This window comes from Passer domesticus, chromosome 18 (genome assembly GCF_036417665.1).
Source record: "Passer domesticus isolate bPasDom1 chromosome 18, bPasDom1.hap1, whole genome shotgun sequence".
Taxonomy (NCBI): Eukaryota; Metazoa; Chordata; class Aves; order Passeriformes; family Passeridae; genus Passer; species Passer domesticus.
Window position 1 is genome coordinate 11152200 of NC_087491.1, and position 23256 is coordinate 11175455.

At 40.8% G+C, this 23256-nt stretch overlaps 1 protein-coding gene across 1 annotated transcript; it reads right to left on the reverse strand.

The window, feature by feature from the left end:
- Nucleotides 1-866: 866 nt before the first annotated feature.
- C5 (complement C5) lies at nt 867-22381 on the reverse strand. Its single transcript, XM_064393874.1, has 41 exons — nt 22317-22381; nt 21871-22063; nt 21109-21271; nt 20720-20790; nt 20028-20119; nt 19316-19398; nt 19077-19167; nt 18656-18761; nt 17900-18026; nt 17566-17681; nt 17171-17371; nt 16773-16976; nt 16144-16353; nt 15814-15963; nt 15294-15423; nt 14935-15000; nt 14630-14830; nt 14028-14118; nt 13583-13659; nt 12871-13010; nt 12421-12642; nt 11880-11940; nt 11285-11374; nt 10853-11065; nt 10657-10732; nt 10091-10250; nt 9539-9634; nt 9071-9242; nt 6144-6349; nt 5659-5811; nt 5384-5446; nt 5060-5141; nt 4421-4472; nt 3959-4061; nt 3794-3868; nt 3592-3697; nt 3304-3390; nt 2862-2951; nt 2442-2525; nt 1902-2040; nt 867-1642 (listed from the first exon to the last, which is right to left on the reverse strand). Exons 1-41 carry the CDS (start codon nt 22379-22381, stop codon nt 1513-1515), a joined length of 5037 nt encoding a protein of 1678 aa, XP_064249944.1. The 3' UTR covers nt 867-1512.
- Nucleotides 22382-23256: the final 875 nt, after the last annotated feature.

The window sequence follows — 23256 nt, forward strand, 5'->3', positions numbered from 1 at the left end:
ACTCCCATGTCACCTCCATCTTCTCTTGTCCTGCAGAAACCTGACAACATCCTTTGCACGTGGAAGCAGATGGAGACACAGATATACCTTTCCCCCACGTGGTTTTGCTGTGAAAGTCAAGCCAAGCCACGTGGGGAAGGGAAATCTTCCTGACCCTGGGATCTGTACACACCTCCATCCTGCACATGGCTAATTATCTCTACAAATGTTCCCTTTTAAATGCATGCATTTGAAGTATCTTACTGATCTCAGTGATACACTGGATTGTTAATTCTGAATAGAAACAGAGATAACAAATAAGATTAAAGATTTTTTTAAAAAACTAGTGACTGCAATTTGATATTTAAGAGCAGCATTTTCATGTGCTATTTTTAAATAACTGGTCTTCAGGAGGCTTTTTTTGCAGTCTGGCTCACTAAAAATCAGTAGAACTTAAATGTCACAAGTCACCTGTGAAAACAAGACATGCTCCTTGTCATTTAAAGAGATAATTAGGTCTCACAATACACAGTTCAGAAGCAGGAATGTTTACAGGTGGCCTGTCTAGACAGCCCCACTGAGCATTTCCATGTACTGCTCCCTGCAGTTTGAATTTATATCCAGTTATTACTGGACACAGTGTGAGCTTCTTGTGCTTCTTAGAAAGTTGGAGGATTAAAAAAAAAGTCAAATACTCACAGAGCCAAAATTAAAAATTGCATCATCTCTGAATATCTTCTTTCCACATCTTAAATGTTCTGGACCTAGATATTCCTAAGAGAGAGGGAAAACAGTAATTTTAAAGTTCTTGGACGTGCTGCTTTTGGGCAACTCCTCAATACAAATAAAAACGTGTGCAACTGTACTTTGTATCAAATTCTCTTCTCAGTTTTACTGGGAACCAAGGTGATTTGTGCCAGGAGCTGTGAGCAGGAAAATTGGCCTTTCATCTGCCACTTTCCTGGAGGCAAGGCAAGATTTTTAACTGTCAAATTCAGTCATCAGATGCAAAGTAACATTTGTTTTAATCCACCTAAGTTACAGATGTTGATTCAGTTGACTGTGTCTTAAAGCATAAATAATAAAGGCACACATATAATTGAAGATTTTTTTTAAACAAGAAAGCAGAGCATAAAACCAGCATCAGTTACTGTCAGGAATAGAAATGCAGGAATTCAAAAAAGGAGTACAAAAGGAAAAGCTAAGGAATGAAGTTTCTTTCCCAGAGAGCTTACAAAGTGGCTGCACATATTTATGTTCTGATAAGACTTGGGTTTAGTGACAAGACTGTGCTTTTCATGTTTGTTTTTGCACTCAGTCCAATTCTTTTGACTTCAAATGGCTTTGCACCATTCTGTGTTATTCTCTCATCCAAGCTTAAAAATCATATTTGAGCATTACTCTGCTGTAATAACATTGCTTGATAACTATTAATGAGTGTTCAGTCAAAAAGAATTAATAAATAGGTGAGGATTTTTCTTCTTTTCAATGGGATTTGATCTGGATTTTTAATTTAAAAACTGTCCAAGTGAATTAACAGCCACTGATGAGGAGATCTTCAGCAAAATCATCCATTGTGTTCAGAAACTCCTGACAGGAGGTACAGGCTGTATTTGAAGGCCACCACTCAATCCAAGTGCTGGAGTCCAAAGGGTACTGGAATCTAAGAAGACAAGAGAAAATTATCCTTTGCTGCTAAGATTTGGGAAGGAAAATGTCAAACAGAAAAAATATTACAATATGGCAGTGCTGGCTCTGTGCTCATAATCCTGCTGTGAGTGGCAGATCTGATACCACACTGGTATCAGATGTGACTGCTGTTGAATACTTTCAAAATGAAATAATTCTGTGCCTCACAAGAGTTATTACATACAAACACTTTAAGATTAAATCTCAGCACATCCTGGTGGTAAATGACTTACTTGAAGCTGTAACCAATGCTTATCTTCAAGGCTTCTTTTCCCATGATCAAATACTGCTCTCCTGGGTTCAATTCAACTTCTGTGCAAGTCTTCTTTTTAACAAAGGTTATTTCATTATTTTTTTGAGCAAAAGCCTGCCCTGAAGTAAAAAAAAGAAGGAAAAAACAATCAAGAATTGGACAATTACACAGAAAGAATTTCCAGTAATTCATATATTAGATAGAAAACACTAAAATGTTCTACAGTACTGCACAGCCAAGGGATCTCTTTGCCACTGTTCTATAACAGGGAAATTTAATTATAAAAAGCATGTCTCTTGTAAAAGATTTTTCAGTTTAATCTGAATGGTAAATAAGCCTTGTGCACATTAAACAATTTTATATTATAGTAATATTAAGGAAATATGGGATGCTTAAACTCAGAGGACAAAGGAGTGAACATCAGCTTCAGTTCCACAGGCCCTATGAACAACAGGTAAGACAGTGAGTGCCCAAGAGCGTTCCAACTCCTTTCTCCCAGGAGCAGAAACATGGAACTCACCCCTTTTATAGAGGTCCAGAAGATTTGCAGAATACTTCACAAAAAACCCCTCCTCACTGCGAGACAAGATGTTCACTTTATAAACTGCAGAACGACACAAAGCAGAACCTGGTTATTCCTTGCTCCTGCCATGCACCCTGAGTGTCTTAGAGATGCTCAGAGGGAGAATTTTGTGTCCCTTTGCAACCCTGATTTCTGGGAATGCAGTGGTTATAGGGGCAGAAAGCACTGGAAGCCCTTCCCACACCAAATCTGAGGGAAGCTGGGGTAGAACTCACCTTTCTCTACATTATGCCACTGGCAACCACACTGAGTTTCTAACCACTACAGCTATAATTTGAACAAGATGTTGTGCAGCAGCAGCAGCAGCAGAGCAAACAGGCATTTGAGAGCAGGGAAGAGCAGTGAGAGCCCCATTACCATAGGCAGTGTCCCCGTGGCAGGCAGCCTCTCTCCTGCTCTCAGCAGTCACCGACCGGCCCAGTCTCTCCTGGACTTTGCCACACTCAGCTAGAGGAGAAAGGGAAAGGCAGAGGTGAGAGAATGCCAGCACATGTCCCCAAAGAAAAAATGCATTTCCATCATCCTGCATGGGAAAATTAATGAGCAACACCATAAATATGGGGTTGCATGCTGGAACAGTGAATATTTAAAATACAAAATAATGCCCTCGAACACCAGACTTAATCCTGTCAGACTTCCATGATCACACTGCACACAGCTTTAAATTTATTTTTAATGTAAAATTTGGAGGATAAACAGCTGTGTTCTTATGAGGACTTTTCCCTTATGTTCAGTTCAAAGCACTACACTGCATTCTCCCACAAAATAAAATAAAAAAACATCTTCAGATAAAGCTTACCTTCCATGCATTTGCATTCATCTCCTTCACACAATCTCACCAGTTTTTCATTTCCATAGGGGTTATAAAGGATGGTGCATCTTTTGTCTAGAAGACGCAGAAAGAAATAAAAAACACATGTAGAAAATGAAAGTCTAAGGCGTCAACATTGAAACTTGGCAAGGCAAAAGTCACCTGACCTTCAAATAAAATGGAATAAAAAATCTGTTAAAGACAGGAAAATGTAATTCTTTGGGAGGAATACAGAGCTAAAAGGCAAACAAGGATGTGAAGAGCTGGAACACATACCTGGTGCATGATATTCATACACAGTGAAGGTGGCAGGGTTCAGCATTCCAACCCGGAAAAGCTCACTGATCCTGAAGCCCACACACAGGAACTTGTGAGCTGGCACCTGTTTGAGAGACACAAGAATTAAGGAGCTCTAAAGGAGGCAAAATGATTCCAAAGAGTAAAAGCAGTGCTTACAGTCAGGGAAGGGGTAACATACAGAGTCTATCTGCAGGAGAACATGCCCATCTTTTATCTCATAATCTGCTATCAGCTGATCAACTCCACTGGCAAGCTGCAGGGCACAGAAAAAGATGAAGAACAGTAAATATTACAGCTCTGCCATATAAAGCCAGCAAGGGAAAATCCATTCTTGAATACTTGCAGTAGATAAATCCTCAGGATTGGCCTCCACGCCACTGACCAGCCCTATGTCCATCACAGCGTGAGCAGAGCCTGACCGGGGCTCCCTGGCACTGGGCCTGTACCTGAATTAGATTAGAGCCACTATTAATTAATTATAACTGAAATTAAACAGACCCGTTTGAATGCGATCCCAGAAAAACCTGAGGAACATTCTGTCAACATTTAGGCCCCAGTAGACTCACAATGAGGCAAAATGGTCCAGATGAATCCATGCAGATTTCTGCCAATACCACACGTGAGGAAGCTTTTAACGCTTGTGTTGCAGGAGAGCCCAAACACAACCTGAACACTCCTTCCCACAGAGATCACGACCCCTGGCTCTAATCCAGCTCACACATGTACATAACAGTGAAGAATCAGACAGAGAGGATCAGGAGAGCTGATGGAATTATCAATAAAAGCCCCTCACTCACTCACTCACTTTGCACAGGCCTCCAGGCGCCCCAGGGGCTCCCCCTCTTCTTTTATGCGACCTGTTCATGGCAAGTGGACACAAAGAATCTCAGAACTCTCCAGAAGCAGCAGCCCAAAACTCTCACAAAGCATTTTCACAGTTGGAAGGTAATTCTTTACATTGTTTTGGTGGCTGTTTTTATAGGAATTCATTATCTAGCCACAAATAAATGACATTTAGCTCCTCGGTAATTCAGGTGAAATGACAGCTTTAAGGTTTAATGTAGTTTAGTGTGTGTTTGTATTGTTTAAACTCAGAATTTGGTTCTGTCCTCTGTTGTAATTGGTCTAGAACCCTCAATGCTTTGTAGAACTGTAACCTCTCCCACTCCCCATCTTATTTCTTTCTTCTCACTCCCCCACCTGTAAAACCGCTTCTATAAATGCTAAAAATGAACCTAACAGATATAAATATTAACTCTATTACAAAAAGGTAGTCATTTATAAAAAGCTTTTAGCAATTTCTTTTCCAGTTTTGCATTTAGAAAGTGGCAGAATTTATTTATTTCTTAATAAAAAAACTAATCACAAAAAAACCAGGATTTTTTCCCCTCCCTCCCTTGCACTGATCTCAGTAGCAACACTAAAAATTATATTAACCCTTTACCATCATCCTTCTTAGGAACAATCTTCAGTTCAAAGTTACAGGACTCTTCAGAAGTACCAATGGTGTTATACACTGTCCTCACCTGCACACACACAAATAAATCAGACAAAACAGAAGCAGCATTAAACAATCCTCAAAACTGGCATAAAACTGTAAAAACTCACACTGGGAAGAACAGAAACAAGTCTGGTTTATTGGTAATATAAAAATACCAGCAAAGCAGAGCCAATAAATTATCAGCATAGAAAGAAATGGGGAGTTCTTGAGCAAAAGCACAGCATATTAAGAAAAAAGAAATTCCATTTAAAAAACCTGCATACTTACATTTACTGTAGCTATGCCAGTGCTGCTGCCAGTGCTTACATACAGATCATCTTGCAAAGGTGCCTAAGGAATTGGTGAGGAACAAGAGGTTGCACATTAATAATAAAGATTAGCAACAATTAGCAACAATTCAGGTCAGCTGTTCTGCTTGTCTTGCTTGCATTTCTAACAGATTCTGCAGAAATATTAAATTTAAATTAATATTCAAATATATTAAATTTATCAAGATGCTAAGAATTCTGCTTCCCCTTTTTAAAGCAATATTATTCACTCACTGTCACAGTTCTTCCCACGAAATTGTCTTCTGTCAGTTTAAATAAGTTCAGGGCTCCACCATTCTTGTAGGACACTTTAACATCCATGTCCAAATGCAGCCGTTTGACAAGAAGGGAATATTCAGTCAGGGCCTCAAGGGCATTAATAGTGTCCTGTCAGAAACCAATAAAGAATTAACTCCAGAGATTCTATTCATAAAACTTCAGTTTATTTTAATGAAAATAAGTCAGATTTCCTAGAGACCCATCACGGGACTCTGATGTTGGCAGTGTGGTCATTTAATTGAATTATCCTCTTCAAATGCTGATATCACAGAGCCATGGAATGGTTTGGGTTGGAAGGGACCTTAAAGCCCCTCTCACTCCAGGGACACCTCCCACCAGACCAGGTTGCTCCAAGCTCCATCCTGGAATGTCCAGGGATGGAAAAACATCTTTCAGGTTTTGCTGCTTGAAGAATGAGGACAAAATATGTAAAAGCACACCTGAGTTGAATAAAATCCTCCTCCATATCTCTGCTCTTCAGAGAGCCATTTGATGATGGGCTTGGCATAGTTTCCATCCCCTCTGAGCAAAGTGGTGAGCAAGGCATAGGCTGTGGTTTCAACCATTTCTGCAGTGACAGAGCTGGGCGTGGGCTGGTCTTCTGCTTTGAAAGCATCTTTCCAAAACCTGTAGATGGGTGGGTCACCTGCAGGAGGAGAAAAGGGTTCAGGGGCAAGCCCAGCAGCAGCTCTGCTGCACCAGGTGAGGCACTGCCCACCCAGGGCCAGGAGATGGGCAGGAGCTCACTCTGCACCTATCAGGCATGGAAACCCACCTGTCCTACACTAAAACCTGATGTTTGCAAAGTGCTGGGTACAGATGTGGTGCTGAGGGGGACAGGGCTGGCCAGGAGCAGTGGGGATGGAGCAGTACCTGTGACAAAGCCTCTCTGTGCAGGGCACTGGGGATGGAGCAGTACCTGTGACAAAGCCTCTCTGTGCAGGGCACTGGGGATGGAGCAGTACCTGTGACAAAGCCTCTCTTTGGGGCACTGGGGATGGAGCAGTACCTGTGACAAAGCCTCTCTGTGCAGGGCACTGGGGATGGAGCAGTACCTGTGACAAAGCCTCTCTTTGGGGCACTGGGGATGGAGCAGTACCTGTGACAAAGCCTCTCTGTGCAGGGCACTGGGGATGGAGCAGTACCTGTGACAAAGCCTCTCTCTGGGGCACTGGGGATGGAGCAGTACCTGTGACAAAGCCTCTCTGTGCAGGGCACTAAGGATGGAGCAGTACCTGTGACAAAGCCTCTCTTTGGGGCAGTGGGGATGGAGCAGTACCTGTGACAAAGCCTCTCTTTGGGGCAGTGGGGATGGAGCAGTACCTGTGACAAAGCCTCTCTGTGCAGGGCACTGGGGATGGAGCAGTACCTGTGACAAAGCCTCTCTGTGCAGGGCACTGGGGATGGAGCAGTACCTGTGACAAAGCCTCTCTCTCTTTGGGGCACTGGGGATGGAGCAGTACCTGTGACAAAGGCCTCTCTGTGCAGGGGACTGGGGATGGAGCAGTACCTGTGACAAAGCCTCTCTCTGGGGCAGTGGGATGGAGCAGTACCTGTGACAAAGCCTCTCTCTCTTTGGGGCACTGGGGATGGAGCAGTACCTGTGACAAAGGCCTCTCTCTGGGGCACTGGGGATGGAGCAGTACCTGTGACAAATCCTCTCTGTGCAGGGGACTGGGGATGGAGCAGTACCTGTGACAAAGCCTCTCTGTGCAGGGGACTGGGGATGGAGCAGTACCTGTGACAAAGCCTCTCTCTGGGGCACTAAGGATGGAGCAGTACCTGTGACAAAGCCTCTCTCTCTTTGGGGCACTGGGGATGGAGCAGTACCTGTGACAAAGCCTCTCTTTGGGGCAGTGGGGATGGAGCAGTACCTGTGACAAAGCCTCTCTCTCTTTGGGGCACTGGGGATGGAGCAGTACCTGTGACAAAGGCCTCTCTCTGGGGCACTGGGGATGGAGCAGTACCTGTGACAAAGCCTCTCTCTGGGGCAGTGGGATGGAGCAGTACCTGTGACAAAGCCTCTCTCTCTTTGGGGCACTGGGGATGGAGCAGTACCTGTGACAAAGGCCTCTCTCTGGGGCACTGGGGATGGAGCAGTACCTGTGACAAAGCCTCTCTCTGGGGCAGTGGGATGGAGCAGTACCTGTGACAAAGGCCTCTCTCTGGGGCACTGGGGATGGAGCAGTACCTGTGACAAATCCTCTCTGTGCAGGGGACTGGGGATGGAGCAGTACCTGTGACAAAGCCTCTCTGTGCAGGGGACTGGGGATGGAGCAGTACCTGTGACAAAGCCTCTCTCTGGGGCAGTGGGGATGGAGCAGTACCTGTGACAAAGCCTCTCTGTGCAGGGCACTAGGGATGGAGCAGTACCTGTGACAAAGCCTCTCTCTGGGGCACTAAGGATGGAGCAGTACCTGTGACAAAGCCTCTCTCTGGGGCACTAAGGATGGAGCAGTACCTGTGACAAAGCCTCTCTCTGGGGCACTAAGGATGGAGCAATACCTGTGACAAAGCCTCTCTCTCTTTGGGGCACTGGGGATGGAGCAGTACCTGTGACAAATCCTCTCTTTGGGGCACTGGGGATGGAGCAGTACCTGTGACAAAGCCTCTCTCTGGGGCAGTGGGATGGAGCAGTACCTGTGACAAAGCCTCTCTGTGCAGGGCACTAAGGATGGAGCAGTACCTGTGACAAAGCCTCTCTCTCTTTGGGGCACTGGGGATGGAGCAGTACCTGTGACAAAGCCTCTCTTTGGGGCAGTGGGGATGGAGCAGTACCTGTGACAAAGCCTCTCTCTGGGCAGTGGGATGGAGCAGTACCTGTGACAAAGCCTCTCTCTGGGGCACTAAGGATAGAGCAATACCTGTGACAAAGCCTCTCTCTCTTTGGGGCACTGGGGATGGAGCAGTACCTGTGACAAAGCCTCTCTCTCTTTGGGGCACTGGGGATGGAGCAGTACCTGTGACAAAGCCTCTCTGTGCAGGGCACTGGGGATGGAGCAGTACCTGTGACAAAGCCTCTCTCTTTGGGGCACTGGGGATGGAGCAGTACCTGTGACAAAGGCCTCTCTTTGGGGCACTGGGGATGGAGCAGTACCTGTGACAAAGCCTCTCTCTGGGGCAGTGGGATGGAGCAGTACCTGTGACAAAGCCTCTCTTTGGGGCAGTGGGGATGGAGCAGTACCTGTGACAAAGCCTCTCTGTGCAGGGCACTGGGGATGGAGCAGTACCTGTGACAAAGCCTCTCTGTGCAGGGCACTGGGGATGGAGCAGTACCTGTGACAAAGGCCTCTCTTTGGGGCACTGGGGATGGAGCAGTACCTGTGACAAAGCCTCTCTCTCTAGGGCACTGGGGATGGAGCAGTACCTGTGACAAAGGCCTCTCTCTTCAGGGCAGAGAAGGCGGCCCGTGCCGCGCTCTGGTTGGGGTCCAGCAGGGCCAGCGCGTAGGCAGTGATGGCCATGGTGAAGGGGCTCTGGGCCAGCTGCACGTGCTGCACCAAATAATGCCCTGCTCTGCTCCTGGCATCGTGGATTTTCTGAAAACATGGACAGCTTACGGCTCACAGCCATCACTCTGACCCTAAAGGAACACAGCTTCTCTGGCAGGATTACACAGATAGAGAATGTCTAGAGAATGTCTTCTACAATAGCTTATAATGAATCCAGAAGTTCCTTGTTGTTATTTGCTGGCTTTGAAAGACAAAGACTAACAAAGCAAATAAATCTGTCAAACTGAAAAAAACTCTTGACTTAAAAAAAAAAAAGTTAAAGAAAAGGGAAGAAATTAGAAGCCCAGAACATGCCCGCTGGCAGAAATAAAAATAATCTTTACCTGAGTAGGACATATTTTCATTGACTTGTCAATTCCAATAATAGAAAATGCTGTGAGATACAAAGACTTTTCTTTAGCTTCCCGAGGTAATGTACCCTACAAAAACCAAATATTACAAATAATGAAGTATAAATAAATGTTCATTTAAATAAATAGAACTTCTCAATATTAAGTTGTGGAAACAAATAGAAATTCATGTAAAAACTATCAGTTTAGTTAAACCTGAAAATACATTGACTCTTTGGAAGGTAATAGCTTATTTGTAAAAAAGAAACCAAGATATATGAAGTTATCCATGAGCCAGGACTATTAGATCATGAAATGAACCTAAACATTCTCTATCTGACTATTAAGAAGTGGCAAGCAGCTACTTTTTGTGAGACAACAGAAAGGTCTGCAAGACTGTGCTTGGCTTAATTGAATTTAGAATAAAGAGAAAAGTTGCTCTTCAATGGGTGTTTTGATGAAATACAGCCTAAACTATGAAACACTTTATCTCCTGGTGCCTTCAGCTTTTACTGCCTAAGCACAGAAAAGGTTTGGGTTTCATACCTGCAGTTTCACTGGTTGGTAGTTTGAGAATTCATTGAATGACCCATCTGACATCTGACAGTTGTCAATCAGCCACAGAAGGGAATCACAAATAGACATTTGATCAAGATCAATGTATTGGTTCACTTGTCCAAGAATCCTTAAAGCAAAAGCTGTCAACCTGCCAAGGGAAGCAAAGAGATCCTGCTTGTTTAGAGTGGCAGGTACTGCAGAGGGCACACACAAATTTAAACTGCTTAGGATTCTGTATCCTGAACACTCCCGTGGTTCAAAGGGATAATAATGATGCTTAATTTTAAATTCAACTTAACAAATGGGCAGTAACTACTGAAATAATTTTAAACCAGGATCAATTCCCATGTTTCATGGTAAGAACTCATTACATCCCAAAGCCATCTTGGTTGGTGTGGTGTGAATTATGGACACGAAGAAAAGGTTTGGCAAGGGAAGGCAAGGAATCAAAAGGTGTTAATCAGAGTTGTAAGCACTGCTGAAATCTACCATCACACTCTTGTCTTACTGAAATATGAAATAAGGCTTTTTCCAGCCCAAACCATTCAGCTCACCATGTGCTAGCTTGCCCATTCTTCCACATGCTGTAGGAGCAGTCAGCATTCCTGAAGGACGAGATGCTCACAATTCCTGAGGGACACACCAGGCACAAGGAAAGTTATGGCGATCATATTTGCAGATGTATCACCCTTCTCACTCAGCAAAGGACATCTACAACCCTGAAGCAAGAGAAGCAGCAGATTTTTCTACCTTCTTTCATCTTCCTCCTCATCTGAGTCCTGGAGCTCAGGGTCTCTGGACCAAGTAAATGCCAATTATCCAACTCCTCCAAGTAGCGGAACACGTAGAACACTGGGGCAATGCTCATCAGCTCAGCCTCTGCACTGCCCCTGGGCAGGCTGCTCAGCATCTGCAGGCCCTTGGGGTTCAGCACTGTGGCAATCACTTCACCCAGAAGATGTCCTGTGCAAGGAAAAGCCCCAAAACTGATTGAAACAACAGGTCGTGAAAGCGAATCCGAGGGCAGAATCTATGAGCAGCCAATCTTTGGGAAGTGTTTAAATTTCTGCACTAAAGGGGACTTGCAGAGCCTTCTCTCAAAAGAAAAAGAATACATCAGATTAATTTAATACAAAATAGGAGGAAAGGCACATATGAAGTGCACTGAAAGTTTCTATTTACCTTTTACACTGACACTTCTGTCAATTTGTGTTTTAGGGACCAGATTTAGTGGGACTTTGTATCGAAATTCTTGTCGTCTCTTGATTGAACCTGAAATGGAAGATACATTTATATCTATAAAATACTGCACAATCTAAATCAACAGATGATTCAGCTGTAATTGACAGATTGAAAGTTACAGCTGGGAATTCAGCAACCAAAACTTGAAAACCAGAAATATTCCCAAATGCACAGGCAATCAACATCAAGATTTAAAAAAGAGCAGGTGAAAACTCTTTATCTTTCTTTTGTTACCAAAAAATCTGACCTGGACCTAAACGTTGTGGTTTCTTTGGTTAAATGAGAACATATTCTGTTCCCACTAATAAAGCTGAGGAAAGCTGACATTCATGTCACACTAAAAGGTACATCTGAAGATTCCCTTAAGAAATTAATCCAAGTTCCCTTAAGCCAAGGCAGGAAATCCTTGGGAAAGGCCATATTTACAATATCTCAGGAAGGAGCAACTCCAAGTTTTTCACATTATGAAAAATTTGATTATCAAGAATCAAGACCAGGAAAAAATAACACAAAGGCACATCATCAATTTTCTTACCATAAACACCCTGTGGATCCAAAGTGAAACCTGCATGGAGTTCTTTCTTAATGCCTTCTGGCTGGGATCATCATGAGGAAAGAGGTAGAAAATGGAAACATTTTTGTTTAATCAAATATATCAGCTGAAACAACAGGTTAAACCCACAGTATTTTTGCCTTCTTTTTCTGTAGTCGAGTTTGACCTAACTGTTGCACACAATTCTTGAGAAATTTTAACAAAATATTAAGGTTAAACCTTAGGAAAGGAAAAAATCGTGTTTCAGTGAAAATCCAAACCAAACAACTTAGGATCAAGTACTCTCCTTTGCTTATAAAGTTCTAATCTATTTTCTAATACATGTAATCTTTCAGTTCTTATAATCAAGGTTTAAAAATGAGTGTACTCAAATATTCAGCCATTCCTTTTTCCACTGCACACACCTCAGTGAATTCAAGAACATTGTGTGATATTAAAATAGAGCAAAATTTCTGTATTGACTCAGTTGATCCTAATTTGAAATTCAAAAATGCTAAAAAAATAAGTAGATTTTTTTCCTTACCACGACACGTAAAGTTTTAACCACAATTTCACTGTTCCTGGGGGTGAGCAGTGTAAAATTGACAGTGTGAAGACCCAGTTCCAGCGGGAGGATCCGGAATGTGACTGCTGAGGAAGAACCAGCAGCCAGATTCTTCATTTTACAGCTCTGCATCCTCAACCCCGCACTGGCAGAATCTCCAAAGGTACAGATTCCATTTCCAGCTGCTATTTGAACACAGAACTGAAAGGTGGAGAGATTTTAATGTTTCATTTCCATGGCAGGTATGACACCAGAGAAATATCAAATCCTGTACTGAGCATTCTGTTACTCTAATGCTACTTCTCTGTTTCTGGCTTAAGGACTGAAGAAATCCCACCCAAGGATCTTTTTATCCTGGATACTCCCAGGAAAAATGCTTTTTTAGTTTATTATGTCAGTCCTTCCACAGGACTCATTAACACAAATTACCTTAATTGCAGAGGCTTTATGGTTATAAACGGATCCTTTTAACTCGATTTGCTCCCCTCGTACCACGGAATAAGGAACAAAAATGCTCAGGAAGATATCCTTCACAACCTGGATTTCCAAAGGGGCAGCAACACAAATACCTGAGAGAATTAAAAACATGAAAGCAGAGTGTGTTATCCACCCTTCTGATAAACAAGTTTGAAAAGGTCTTGACATACTTTAGCGATGATTTATGATTTTTCAGTGTGTACTTTGAACAAGTTCAAGCTTTTTAAAAGCTCCCAGGTTTTTGCTTCCTGATCCAAGCTGCCCTCACCACTCCTCACACCCCAGCTGACATACCAGGTTCTTTGGGTTTCTTCTTCCCAAAGAAATTCTCTGCTTGGATTACCAAGTCTTTTGGAAAATCTCAAGTTCCTGAGCTCCAGGTAGCAAGAGAATGTAAAGTTGTCCAGGGAAGAGTTACTCAATATTTTTCTTCTTCTTACTCTCTATGAGCCACTGTCACACACAAGACAGGCTTTGCTTTCCCAGCTACTGACACAACATGACATGAAGTGATTTACCTTCCCTAAAATACATATTTTTGTTTTCTTTCCCTGTCTCTCAACCAGAAAATGAACATTTTAGAACACAAGTGTCCAACTCATTGAGAGGGTCTACAAAGGTCCCTGATTCTTCAGCTCCAAACTAGCTGGGTTGCAGGACCTACCTTTATCTGAGATGCCAACACCTTGTACTTCCCAGGTGGTCAGTGAATCGGGCAAGGTGACAGACAGAGTCTTGGCCCTGTGTTAAAAATGTTTTTACATTTATCCATTACCAACCACCATCTGTTAACAGCACAGCTCATCACCAGCAGCACTCTAAGAGAGACGTTCTTAGCCAGGAAACAGGAATTCTGGATTTTGGTTTGAATAAACTTGGTTTTAGCAGATTTCACAGAAGCTGGTACTTAGCAAAGTCCAAAGTGAAAGGAAAAGTGGCTCAACAATCTGGGCACCACACAGCACATGGAGCATGGAGAGGAACATGGCAGGAATAGCTTGTTTGGATACGACTCCATTTCAGCACACGTCTCAGGTACAACTAAGTTACCCAGCTTACCTCAGTTTCACCATTTCCTTTTTATAAAGTAGATTTGAGAAAAGCAGTACCTTGGAGAAACTTGGTGAACTTCCCATAACCAGCTTTCAGGGAAGTAGCTCCGAACTTGTGCCTCATCCAGTTCCAAGAGAGCCTCAAAATCTGAAGAATGTAAATAAAGCAAGTAAAAAACCCTGATACAAGAGAAAGGTATCAAAAAATACCCTCAGTCAAAAATCTGTGCTCATCCCACCTCATCCATTCACACACGTGAATACCTGTCCAATATCCTGACAGATCACCTTGTTAACAAGCAATTATAGGGAGATAATGGAAGACAAGGAATTTGGCACTCCCACAGATCTTTCCTGAGGTGTTACCCAGGCTGTCTTGGGCCTGGGCAAAGGATTCATATTTGGCATTCAAGTTTACTCTTAATAGTCTCTGATTGCTGTTCTGCTTGTTCTAAACGTGGGTGAACAGAACAGGGAGCTGAACACAATAAAGAACTGCTCTCCTGCCCCTCCTCAGGGATATACAACCAAAGCTTTGGGAGACTGGTCAAATTCTGCTGGAAGAACCCAGACAGGTACCAGGGAGGGGTTAATAGGTTCCACCACCTCTCCATCCCCCTGTTCTGCAGGAGCAGGACACCCAGAGCTCTCATACTCACGCATTCTGGCCAATATCAGGAGCTTGTTTGGCTCTTCCAGGCGCAGCTTGTTGGCAAATTCACAGCAATCTACGAATGCAGAAATGCACTTCTGGTTCCTCCGAATCCTCTGAGCTCTCTCCCTGCAGGTCTCAGAGACTGGATAAGCTTTTACTCCAGCCATGCAGCAGTTCCGGGCTTCTGGGTTTCGGTATTTGGCCACTGAAATAAAAATAAAACAATTTGCTTCCTTGAGATGAAGTTTTTATTTCCAAATTGATGTGGGGTATTTTTCATAATGATATACACAGAAATATCTTTGACACCTTCTTTGAGTATCTTTTCTTTGAAGTCAGACCGTTTGGTTCTTAGCAATTCATTGCAAGGTTCACCTGTACAGAAAAATAAAAAAGTATACACAACATGAACTTTTCTTGTAACAGCATTGTCCTCTTAAAAATAACTCCACAAGATCACATTCCAAATGCATGAAACTTTTTATATGTGCTGTTTCAATTACATAGAAGCATTTTCATTTTGATTACAGTAACTGCTCCACAAGACATTTTCCCCCCTCTCAAAAATCATCAGTATATGCATCCCCTTGAGTTCCAAGATAATAACTGAGAACGACAGTGGAACATTTCAGAAAATGCACAGTTCCATGGGGACCACAGGGATGTACCTGCTTCCTCTGAGTCATCAGCATTTGCATTAGTGAGGAAGGTGAGCCCGGCCATCCTGAACACAGCAATGTTGTTCTGTCCTCCCCCAGCCCCACAGCCAAGGTCACTCTTCTCCAGCTGCAGCATGATCTGAGGAGGAACACACGTGCCATGCTAGCAGGATGTCTTCAGAACACAGCCTGGAAGGGCTCTTTGTGAAACAAAGGAGATCACAGTCTCCATGGCTCCTTCAGCAAGGAGCTCTCCACTGCAACCTGTTTCTGGCCAGGTCTGTGGAGTTCTGATGAGAGAGTTCAGATCTGCCTTTGAAACCACAATTTACATCTACTGGAACTGAAAAGATTGTCAACTAGTTCTTTTAATAATTTTTAATTGTAGATTTAAACAAACAATTGTTACTCTGCCTTGAATTGCTCTTTTGCCCAATTTCAGGCTGGCTGAGTGCATGACACATATCAGATATTGAATGTGAAATGAAACAAAGAGCAACTTGATTTTCTTTTTTGGCTGCTACCTCACCTTTTCCATCACTTTCTTCCTTCTTCCTGTGACTCCATATATTGCCTTGTCAATAGATGACAAAGCAACAAAGGAATTGGACTGGGTTTTCATGGTGAGTGATACAACCTCTGCTGGCTTCAGTGTCTCTTTGCTTGACTGCAGCTTAATCTATAAATTGAAAACAAAGATTGGTTATTTTGGAAGCACATTGTTCTGAAATCAATCCAGCTGATGGCAGATACTTACTACAATAATTTTAGTGTTAAAAAACGTGTGTAAGTCCAAGATAAAATCTGGCAATAAAACAAATGCACACCCACAAATTTCAGTGCCTACTTTGCTACTCACATCAAGGCTATTCCCACATTTCTGTTCCACATCCAGCCAAACTGAATCAGCCACTAACTCTGCAGCTCCTTCTCCCATGACTATGTAGTAAACAATGAGACGTGCTGAAGGAACCATCTCTTGGGTTATCTGTAAAGTTAGATGATTATATTCCAAATCCTTAATTCTCTCCTGAGTTCCAAAGCTCACCGTCTTCCCTTTTGATGTGATCTATAGTTAAAAAAAATGATGGAGAATAAAAAAGTCAGATTTTATATTCAGTCTATTTTTCACATGTAATAATTATTTGAATTTATATCTTCCACTAAAAAGAAGTGCTGTCTCTGCTCTTTTCCTTCATCTACTTTCACCTTCTGAAACAGCTCTTGAGACTAACACTACTTGTCCTCAATCCCAGTCAATGTCAGATAAGAATTTTTTTAAAAATAGACCATATAAATATAAAATTTGAACATGAGACTGTTATTTTTCTTCCCATAAAGGTGACAGATTGTATCTGAAAGGAAGCAGTTGCCTGAGCTGCACATATTCTATGCTGAGGATAGTTCTTGATTGCTGAGGTTTTCCATCCATGACCATCCATAATAAATTACAATTCAATATTTTATGCAGAAACATCTGTTACTCACCAAATAGCTGTAGTGATGTATTTTATCAATGTAGTGACTTTGTGGATATACATTAATATTTATCACATCCCCCACTTCCAGAGTTTTGTGGTTTGAAGCCCAGTCAATATAGAGATAACTCTGACTCAGGGATGAATAAGCTTTTGCTTCATAGCTTTTGCTTGCTTGGTTTTCATCTGAAAGATGTGGATCTGCAGTTTTCACCTGGAAAGATAATGAAATGTCTGAATAGTCTGAGTACAGGATTATACCTAAGCAAACAAGCAATGACAATACTAAAATCATGCTGCAATATGTTGTTCAGAGGGATTAATAAAACAGAAGCCAGCTCAAGACCTTACCCTCAAAGAAATAATTGCACCCTTGAAGAAATAATGGAATGGAACAATTTAACTCACTTGAAACTCCAACATTTTGCTGTTAGGTGGGATATTGACAACAAACAAAGCAGTTCCATCACTGGTGCTTGTTTTTCTTCTCCCAGATTCTGAACCCTCTGATATCAACTGAGTCTCATCCATTTGCTCATTTAAGGACTTGGCAGTGACAATTACAGGGACATTCCCAACAAAGTCATCCATGGTGTCTTTTACCTGCACCTGTTCATCAGGACAAAAAAATGGTGACATTTTTCAGGAAGAGTCCTCCAAGCTGCTCAGCTGCTTCTACAACAGGGAGCCAAAAAATAGATAATAAAGTTAATAAAAATGAAAGTGTACAGAGAGAAAATGACCAGGCTCGTGCATGATGGGGTTTATGTTCAATGTGCAGCCCCCTGCTCCTGGGAACTGACCTTAATGAAGAAGGGAAGTCCAGGCTTCACAAAGAGAGGAGTGGCAATCAAACCCAGCTTGTAAGGAGAGACAGCAAACCTGACTCCAGTGAACTCCACCTCTCCACTGAGGCCACCTGACAAAACACAGCACCCCATGGAACAAACAGCCAAAAAGAAGTTGAATCCCTAACTATTTCTACAGTGAGAACGGGCTGTTCTTCCTTACAAGTTTTTTGAAGAACTGAGTATTAAAGAAAGACTGATATTAGGAAAGTCAGCCTTACAATTTTCTTTTCTAGTTCTGTTCACATTTGCAGAAGTGTTAAAAAACTTCATTTAAAGAGCAACTTACCCATAGACTCCAACACTGATGCCACAATATATAAATATGAGCCATCCAATGCTTCCAGGCTGTCAAAGCCTATAGAACTTGCTGCTGTCTTACTGTTAAAATTGATCTTAGCAACTCCATTTTCAATCTGGAAATGAAATAGAAATCATAACTTCATAGTCAATAATTTAGAAATAATACGTAGATTCAGTGTGTTAGTGTTCACTGTCTGTTTTCAGAGGAAATCAAAGGGTGGATATGTTTAAATAAAGAATTCTTTATTCCCTAAAATGATTTTAAATTAATCAAGGAATGGCACATATTGCAAAGTTTGTGTGCAGGCTCAGCAAGAGGTGGGGATAACACAGAGATATCTCCACTAAATGAGGGAAGGGGACAATTAGTGTAGAACAGACTCCCCAGAATAAATCAGTGTCATTTTGATCTGCTTGTCTCCACTTGATTTCAGTTATTCTGTAATAGATAGCACTGAAGTTATTTCATATAAATTTTAATCACACAGTTTGGCCAGGAGAATAATTACAGCAGATTGAAATGCCATTGTCTCAGATGCTGCCTCTGAATTTCATTTCCAAGTGCATTTCTGTGCCCCTGATGACAGCCTTACTCAGGAAAAGTCCACACTGGGGAGCTGTGGATGCAAATTACAACTTGAGGCCCATTCTCACCGAATTTAATGGAAAAACTTCAGTGGGATTGGATCAGTCCTGAGTTATGCGTGTGAATTCTACACAAATTTGATTTGCTGCTTCTTACCCTCGTTACATGCATTGCCTGAGGCATCATTCTTTTCTCACTTTCTTCAATTATTCCAAAACGAAGAAAAACATCAGCACTGGGAAGCTTTTTGTTGGAAAAATAGCTGAGAATAAAACAATATAAATGCTTTTAAGATTACTTTAATGGCTGCAACAAAGCATTTGTTTTTGAAGAAGAGAAATTGCCTAGGCAAGAGATGGAAAACAAATGTCTGTATTTTAAACACTTCTGTTGAAAAATAATCACTTTGAGAGAATTTTAAGAAGAGTCACTTAGATTTCTTACACAGCAGAAATTATTTTGATGAAAGAGTTTCTTGAGGAAAGCAAAGAGGAGAAGTCTGGACTCAGAGAATCATTCCTTGGGTAAAAGAAGATGAGATACAAAATATTCAGGATTCCAAGGCAAATTTCCTCACCTGGCTTTCACAACAATCCTGAAGTTCTCAAATTTATCAGAGCTAATGAAGTTACTCTCTGGCTCGATGGTGATGGAAAAGCTTGGCATTGCTGCAAATTGAGTGGAAAAAAGGTCACTTGGGGGTGTTTCATCCATGGAGCCACAGGTGCTGAGCCACTGGAGAATCCTGACCTTTTCAAGGGGTTTGAGCTCTTGAAAACACTAAAAATGCAGGTTCACAGCATGGGCACACCTTACCATATTCCTTAACTTCAAATTTTGCCACAGCTGAGGTCACAAAATCCTTCTTGTACTTGGCTTTAATCTTCCAAATTCCATATCTATGGAATAACAACAATCAGACAGTTTTTAAGATGAAAATTAATGATAATAATGGTAATAATTTCTTAGGCAGGAAAATTCTGCACCAGATTTTTGCAGGTGTTCAAGGCCTGCTTTGAGCAGCTTCTCTTTGATACATCATTAATTATTTGGCATTTACTTTAAAGCAGTGAAATCAGTTATAAACCAGTTTCTCAAGCCCCTGCTATCATCCTTCTGCCATCTCAGCAATGCTTCAGCACCCTCTCAAGACTAAAAGGAGAACTGAAGAGATTTTTTTAAAATGCTGCTGTTCCTGGGAAAATGCTGTTGATTTGTATGAAACACATATGAAATATGAAATCCCCACATCTTGTCACTGTTTGTATCTCTACAGTGGAAAGCTTTAATTGTCATTAATGTTTTTTTTTTTTTTAATTGGGCATGAAAAACCTGCCACTCTCTGTTCTTTAGGGAGAATATTCTGCCATAAGGTCCCTATTTATATCATGATTCCACCCTGTGTGAAATGTTAGAAATCTACAAGTTCCAAGTCATGCCCACCATGCAAAACCACTCCATGACAGCCACTATAAAAAGGTATTATAATATTAATAATTCACCAAAAAAAAAAATTAAATAAATATACTTAGGATTAGGAGGAATCTTGAAGTCAGGAAAAGAAACTATTCCAGTAAAATCTTTTTCTTCCAGAATATCCACTTCTACTCCTTCAGGATCCTTGAAATGATAAGAGGACAGAGTGAGCAGTTACAGAATGTTATCAAAAGGGGAATCTTCATCCTTCAGAGGGGATTTCAGAGGCAGCCTGACCATAACATGTGTTGTGTTTTTCTTAAGAGCTTCAAAGCATAAAAACGCAAATATTTGTAGAAAAACTCAGACTGAAATTTTGATAAAATACTTTACTTTACTTGGTTCCACCAAGTGAAAGCCATGCTTAAAATAGCTAAAAAATTACTGTAAGAACAAGTCAATTGTTAAAGGCTAAAAACTATGTTAGCTACTGATTATTTTTATATCTTAAATGAAACAAACAGTATGAAACCCATATATTATTCAAGTCCCCTCAAAAATCCTTTTCTCAGACATTAAAGATTTTTTTTTTTTTGTGTTCTGGATAAACTTCAGATCTGGGACTTGAAAACCTCTATCCAATCTAGCAAAGTCAATTTAAAATCTTTTAAAAGATGTCTGGCTACCTGCAAAAACATCTAAGAGTTTTATTAAACCTTGACTGCAATACTGATTTCCCATCCACCTACTTTCATTTGTTATTAGAACTACAAAATATTCATATTAAATTGAATTACAACTCACCACAAAAGTCAGGACAGTCTCTCTCCGAGCTGGCTGCAGTTCTTCATTCAGAGAGTAAACTCTGACTTTCACTGTAAGAATTACAGCAATAAATCTCCAAATCAAAACAACCAACCAATTTACTGACATTTTTAACAAACTCCCAGGAATATATTTCACTCATTCTGCCACAAATTAGCCATTTAGGGTGAATAGAGCAGGGAGAAGTTATTAACTTTTATAATATGATCAAATAATTCAAAATATTGTTCTGCTGATAAAAAAAATAAATATCAGCTGATGGCAACGCAACACAACCAAAACCTTAAAGAATAATTAAATCCTAATTTCTTGGCAGAGTCAGCAGACTTAAAATTAAATACCAGCCAGGAGAAATAAGCATTATTTACCTGACTGATCAGGAGTATAAACTGGTTTGTCTGTATGAATAAAAAGAAACCCATTCTCATAGGAAACAGGAATTTTTTTAAATCTTGTAAAATGTGGAGAAACAGCTTCCAAATACAAATACTTGTCTGAAGTATCTGTTCTTGGTAAGTCTGTTGGTTGAACCTGGGGGAGAAATAAAGGATTTTGAAGATTATGAAAATATATTCCATGCATTTTTTTCCTACAGTATTTTTTGATGCAAAAAAGTATCTGAAAAACAATTACCACCCTGTGGTTGAGTATCATTAAATAAAAATATCAACACTCACAAGGATTTATTCTTGCTTACATGGTAGAGGATGGTTTGGAGTACAAAGCTATGGATATTCTAAAATTTGGATTTTATTTGTGCCCAGAACTAAACCAGCAAAGTTCAAAGCCCAGTAATGAGGTTACAACAGCAGAAATTGTCAGATTTCCATTTATGCACGTGATGAATCCTGGCCACAACAAAGCTGCTGCTGTGGTTGGTACTTTGATTTGAACCTCTCTGTTTTTAAAGTTATGCAAGCATGGTAAAGTTTCTAAAACAATTTGATTCTATATTTAACCTCAATGTTGTTACATTGATTTTATTCAACGTAATTTTAATTTCAGACCAAAAATCGGGGCATTAGCCTTCTCTCCCCAGTTTAAACAACTGAAAACGTACTGAAACTTAATATTTTTTTAAGACTAAATGTGATAACAAAAAGAGTGTAAGAAAGGTCTGGATTCCTTACTGTTAAAGTTACAGCATCTTGGAATTTGTTGGCTGGGGTTAAGGAAATGCGAGCAGAGGAATACACAAGGAGCTTATCTGGGAAGCTTTTCAGGGCAATGCTGACTGGAAATTCCTCCTCGTAACCAAAAGCTTGGACCACAATCTTCTCAGAGGCCCCAGCTCGGAAGATCTTTGGTGCTGTAAGGACATATCTGTACACGGAATATAAAACAATAACAGATTTCTTTCTAACCTTTCAGATTTCTTACTTCCCTTTGGAATTCAGTTACACGCACGGTGTTAGAGCAAACAGGATAATCAGGTTATTAAATAAATCCTGATTAAAATCCTATTTGGATAGTGCCCTTTGTCTTGGCTCTAGTTAAATTCTGGATTTATTTACCCAAAAGAGAGGACAACAATCAAATATCATTTCCAGTAAATTCCGTATTTGCTTTTACTTACGTTTTCTCTTGGCTAAAAGTCGTTCCAGAAAATAGCAAAACAATAAAATATATTAAAATAGCCATTGTGTCTGGGACAAGAGCAAAGCATAGAAGTTAATGAGGGTGGGTTAAAGAGCCTCTGCTGTGGGTGAGCAAAATGCCAACACATTTCACTCACAGTTAATAATTAATGGCAGATCCTTCCTTACTAAAACATTATTGCCCCGCCCTGAGGAAACCAGAACTGCTAAAGTTAGTAATTTTTTAATTTAGGATTTAAATTTTTAATGTCCACAGCAATCCGGTGTCAGTCCTCCCTTTCCTTCTGACAACTGCATAATAAAATAATTTTCAGAGGTAGAAAAAACTTCAACAAACAAAAAGATAGATTCCGTTTGTCCTTAGTAAAAAAAAAAAAAAAATTAAAGTGAATTTGAATTTGTGTCTGAAGCAAAAAAGCATTTGAGTTATATCAAACAATGTGTGGATGTGTTTGGACCAGCATTATTTTTTTGTTGTTTTGAAATATTTTTTCCCTTATAAATTTCTTTTAGCCATTTGTATTCTAGATTATGCCAACTTTCTGACCACTTCCATCACAAATAAAACCTGCAATACGGAAATATTATGGCACAATATATCAACATGCACCATTTTAAAGAGCATTTTGCAAAAAAAAAAATTGAAAAAATTTGCAAACCCCCCCCCCACCATTGACACCAAAACCTTTGCAGGCATCTGGTATCTGGGATAGCACCTCAACAAATAGGTTTTTGTAAAGTCAAATAAAGTTGTGCAAGACTGCTGAAGTTTAAACAAATATTGCGGTCAACCTTTACGGGAAAAACGTCTTCAAAACTGTTTCTGATCAATATAAAGTGAAATTACAGTAAGGTCAGCTTCTCACCAAATGTAAGGAACTAGAAGAGAAACAATAATTGAGTAAAAGCTTATAAACT

Bases quoted from the DNA above. Each gene is read 5' to 3' on its own strand.
- C5 (XM_064393874.1), bottom strand. From the start codon at position 22,381: ATGGCTATTTTAATATATTTTATTGTTTTGCTATTTTCTGGAACGACT. The intron at 15,001-15,293 runs GTACATCCCTGT...TTTTCTGTACAG, and splicing joins TGATGACTCAGAGGAAGCAG to GTGAACCTTGCAATGAATTG. The intron at 11,941-12,420 runs GTAAGGAAAAAA...TGATGATCCCAG, and splicing joins TTAAAACTTTACGTGTCGTG to CCAGAAGGCATTAAGAAAGA.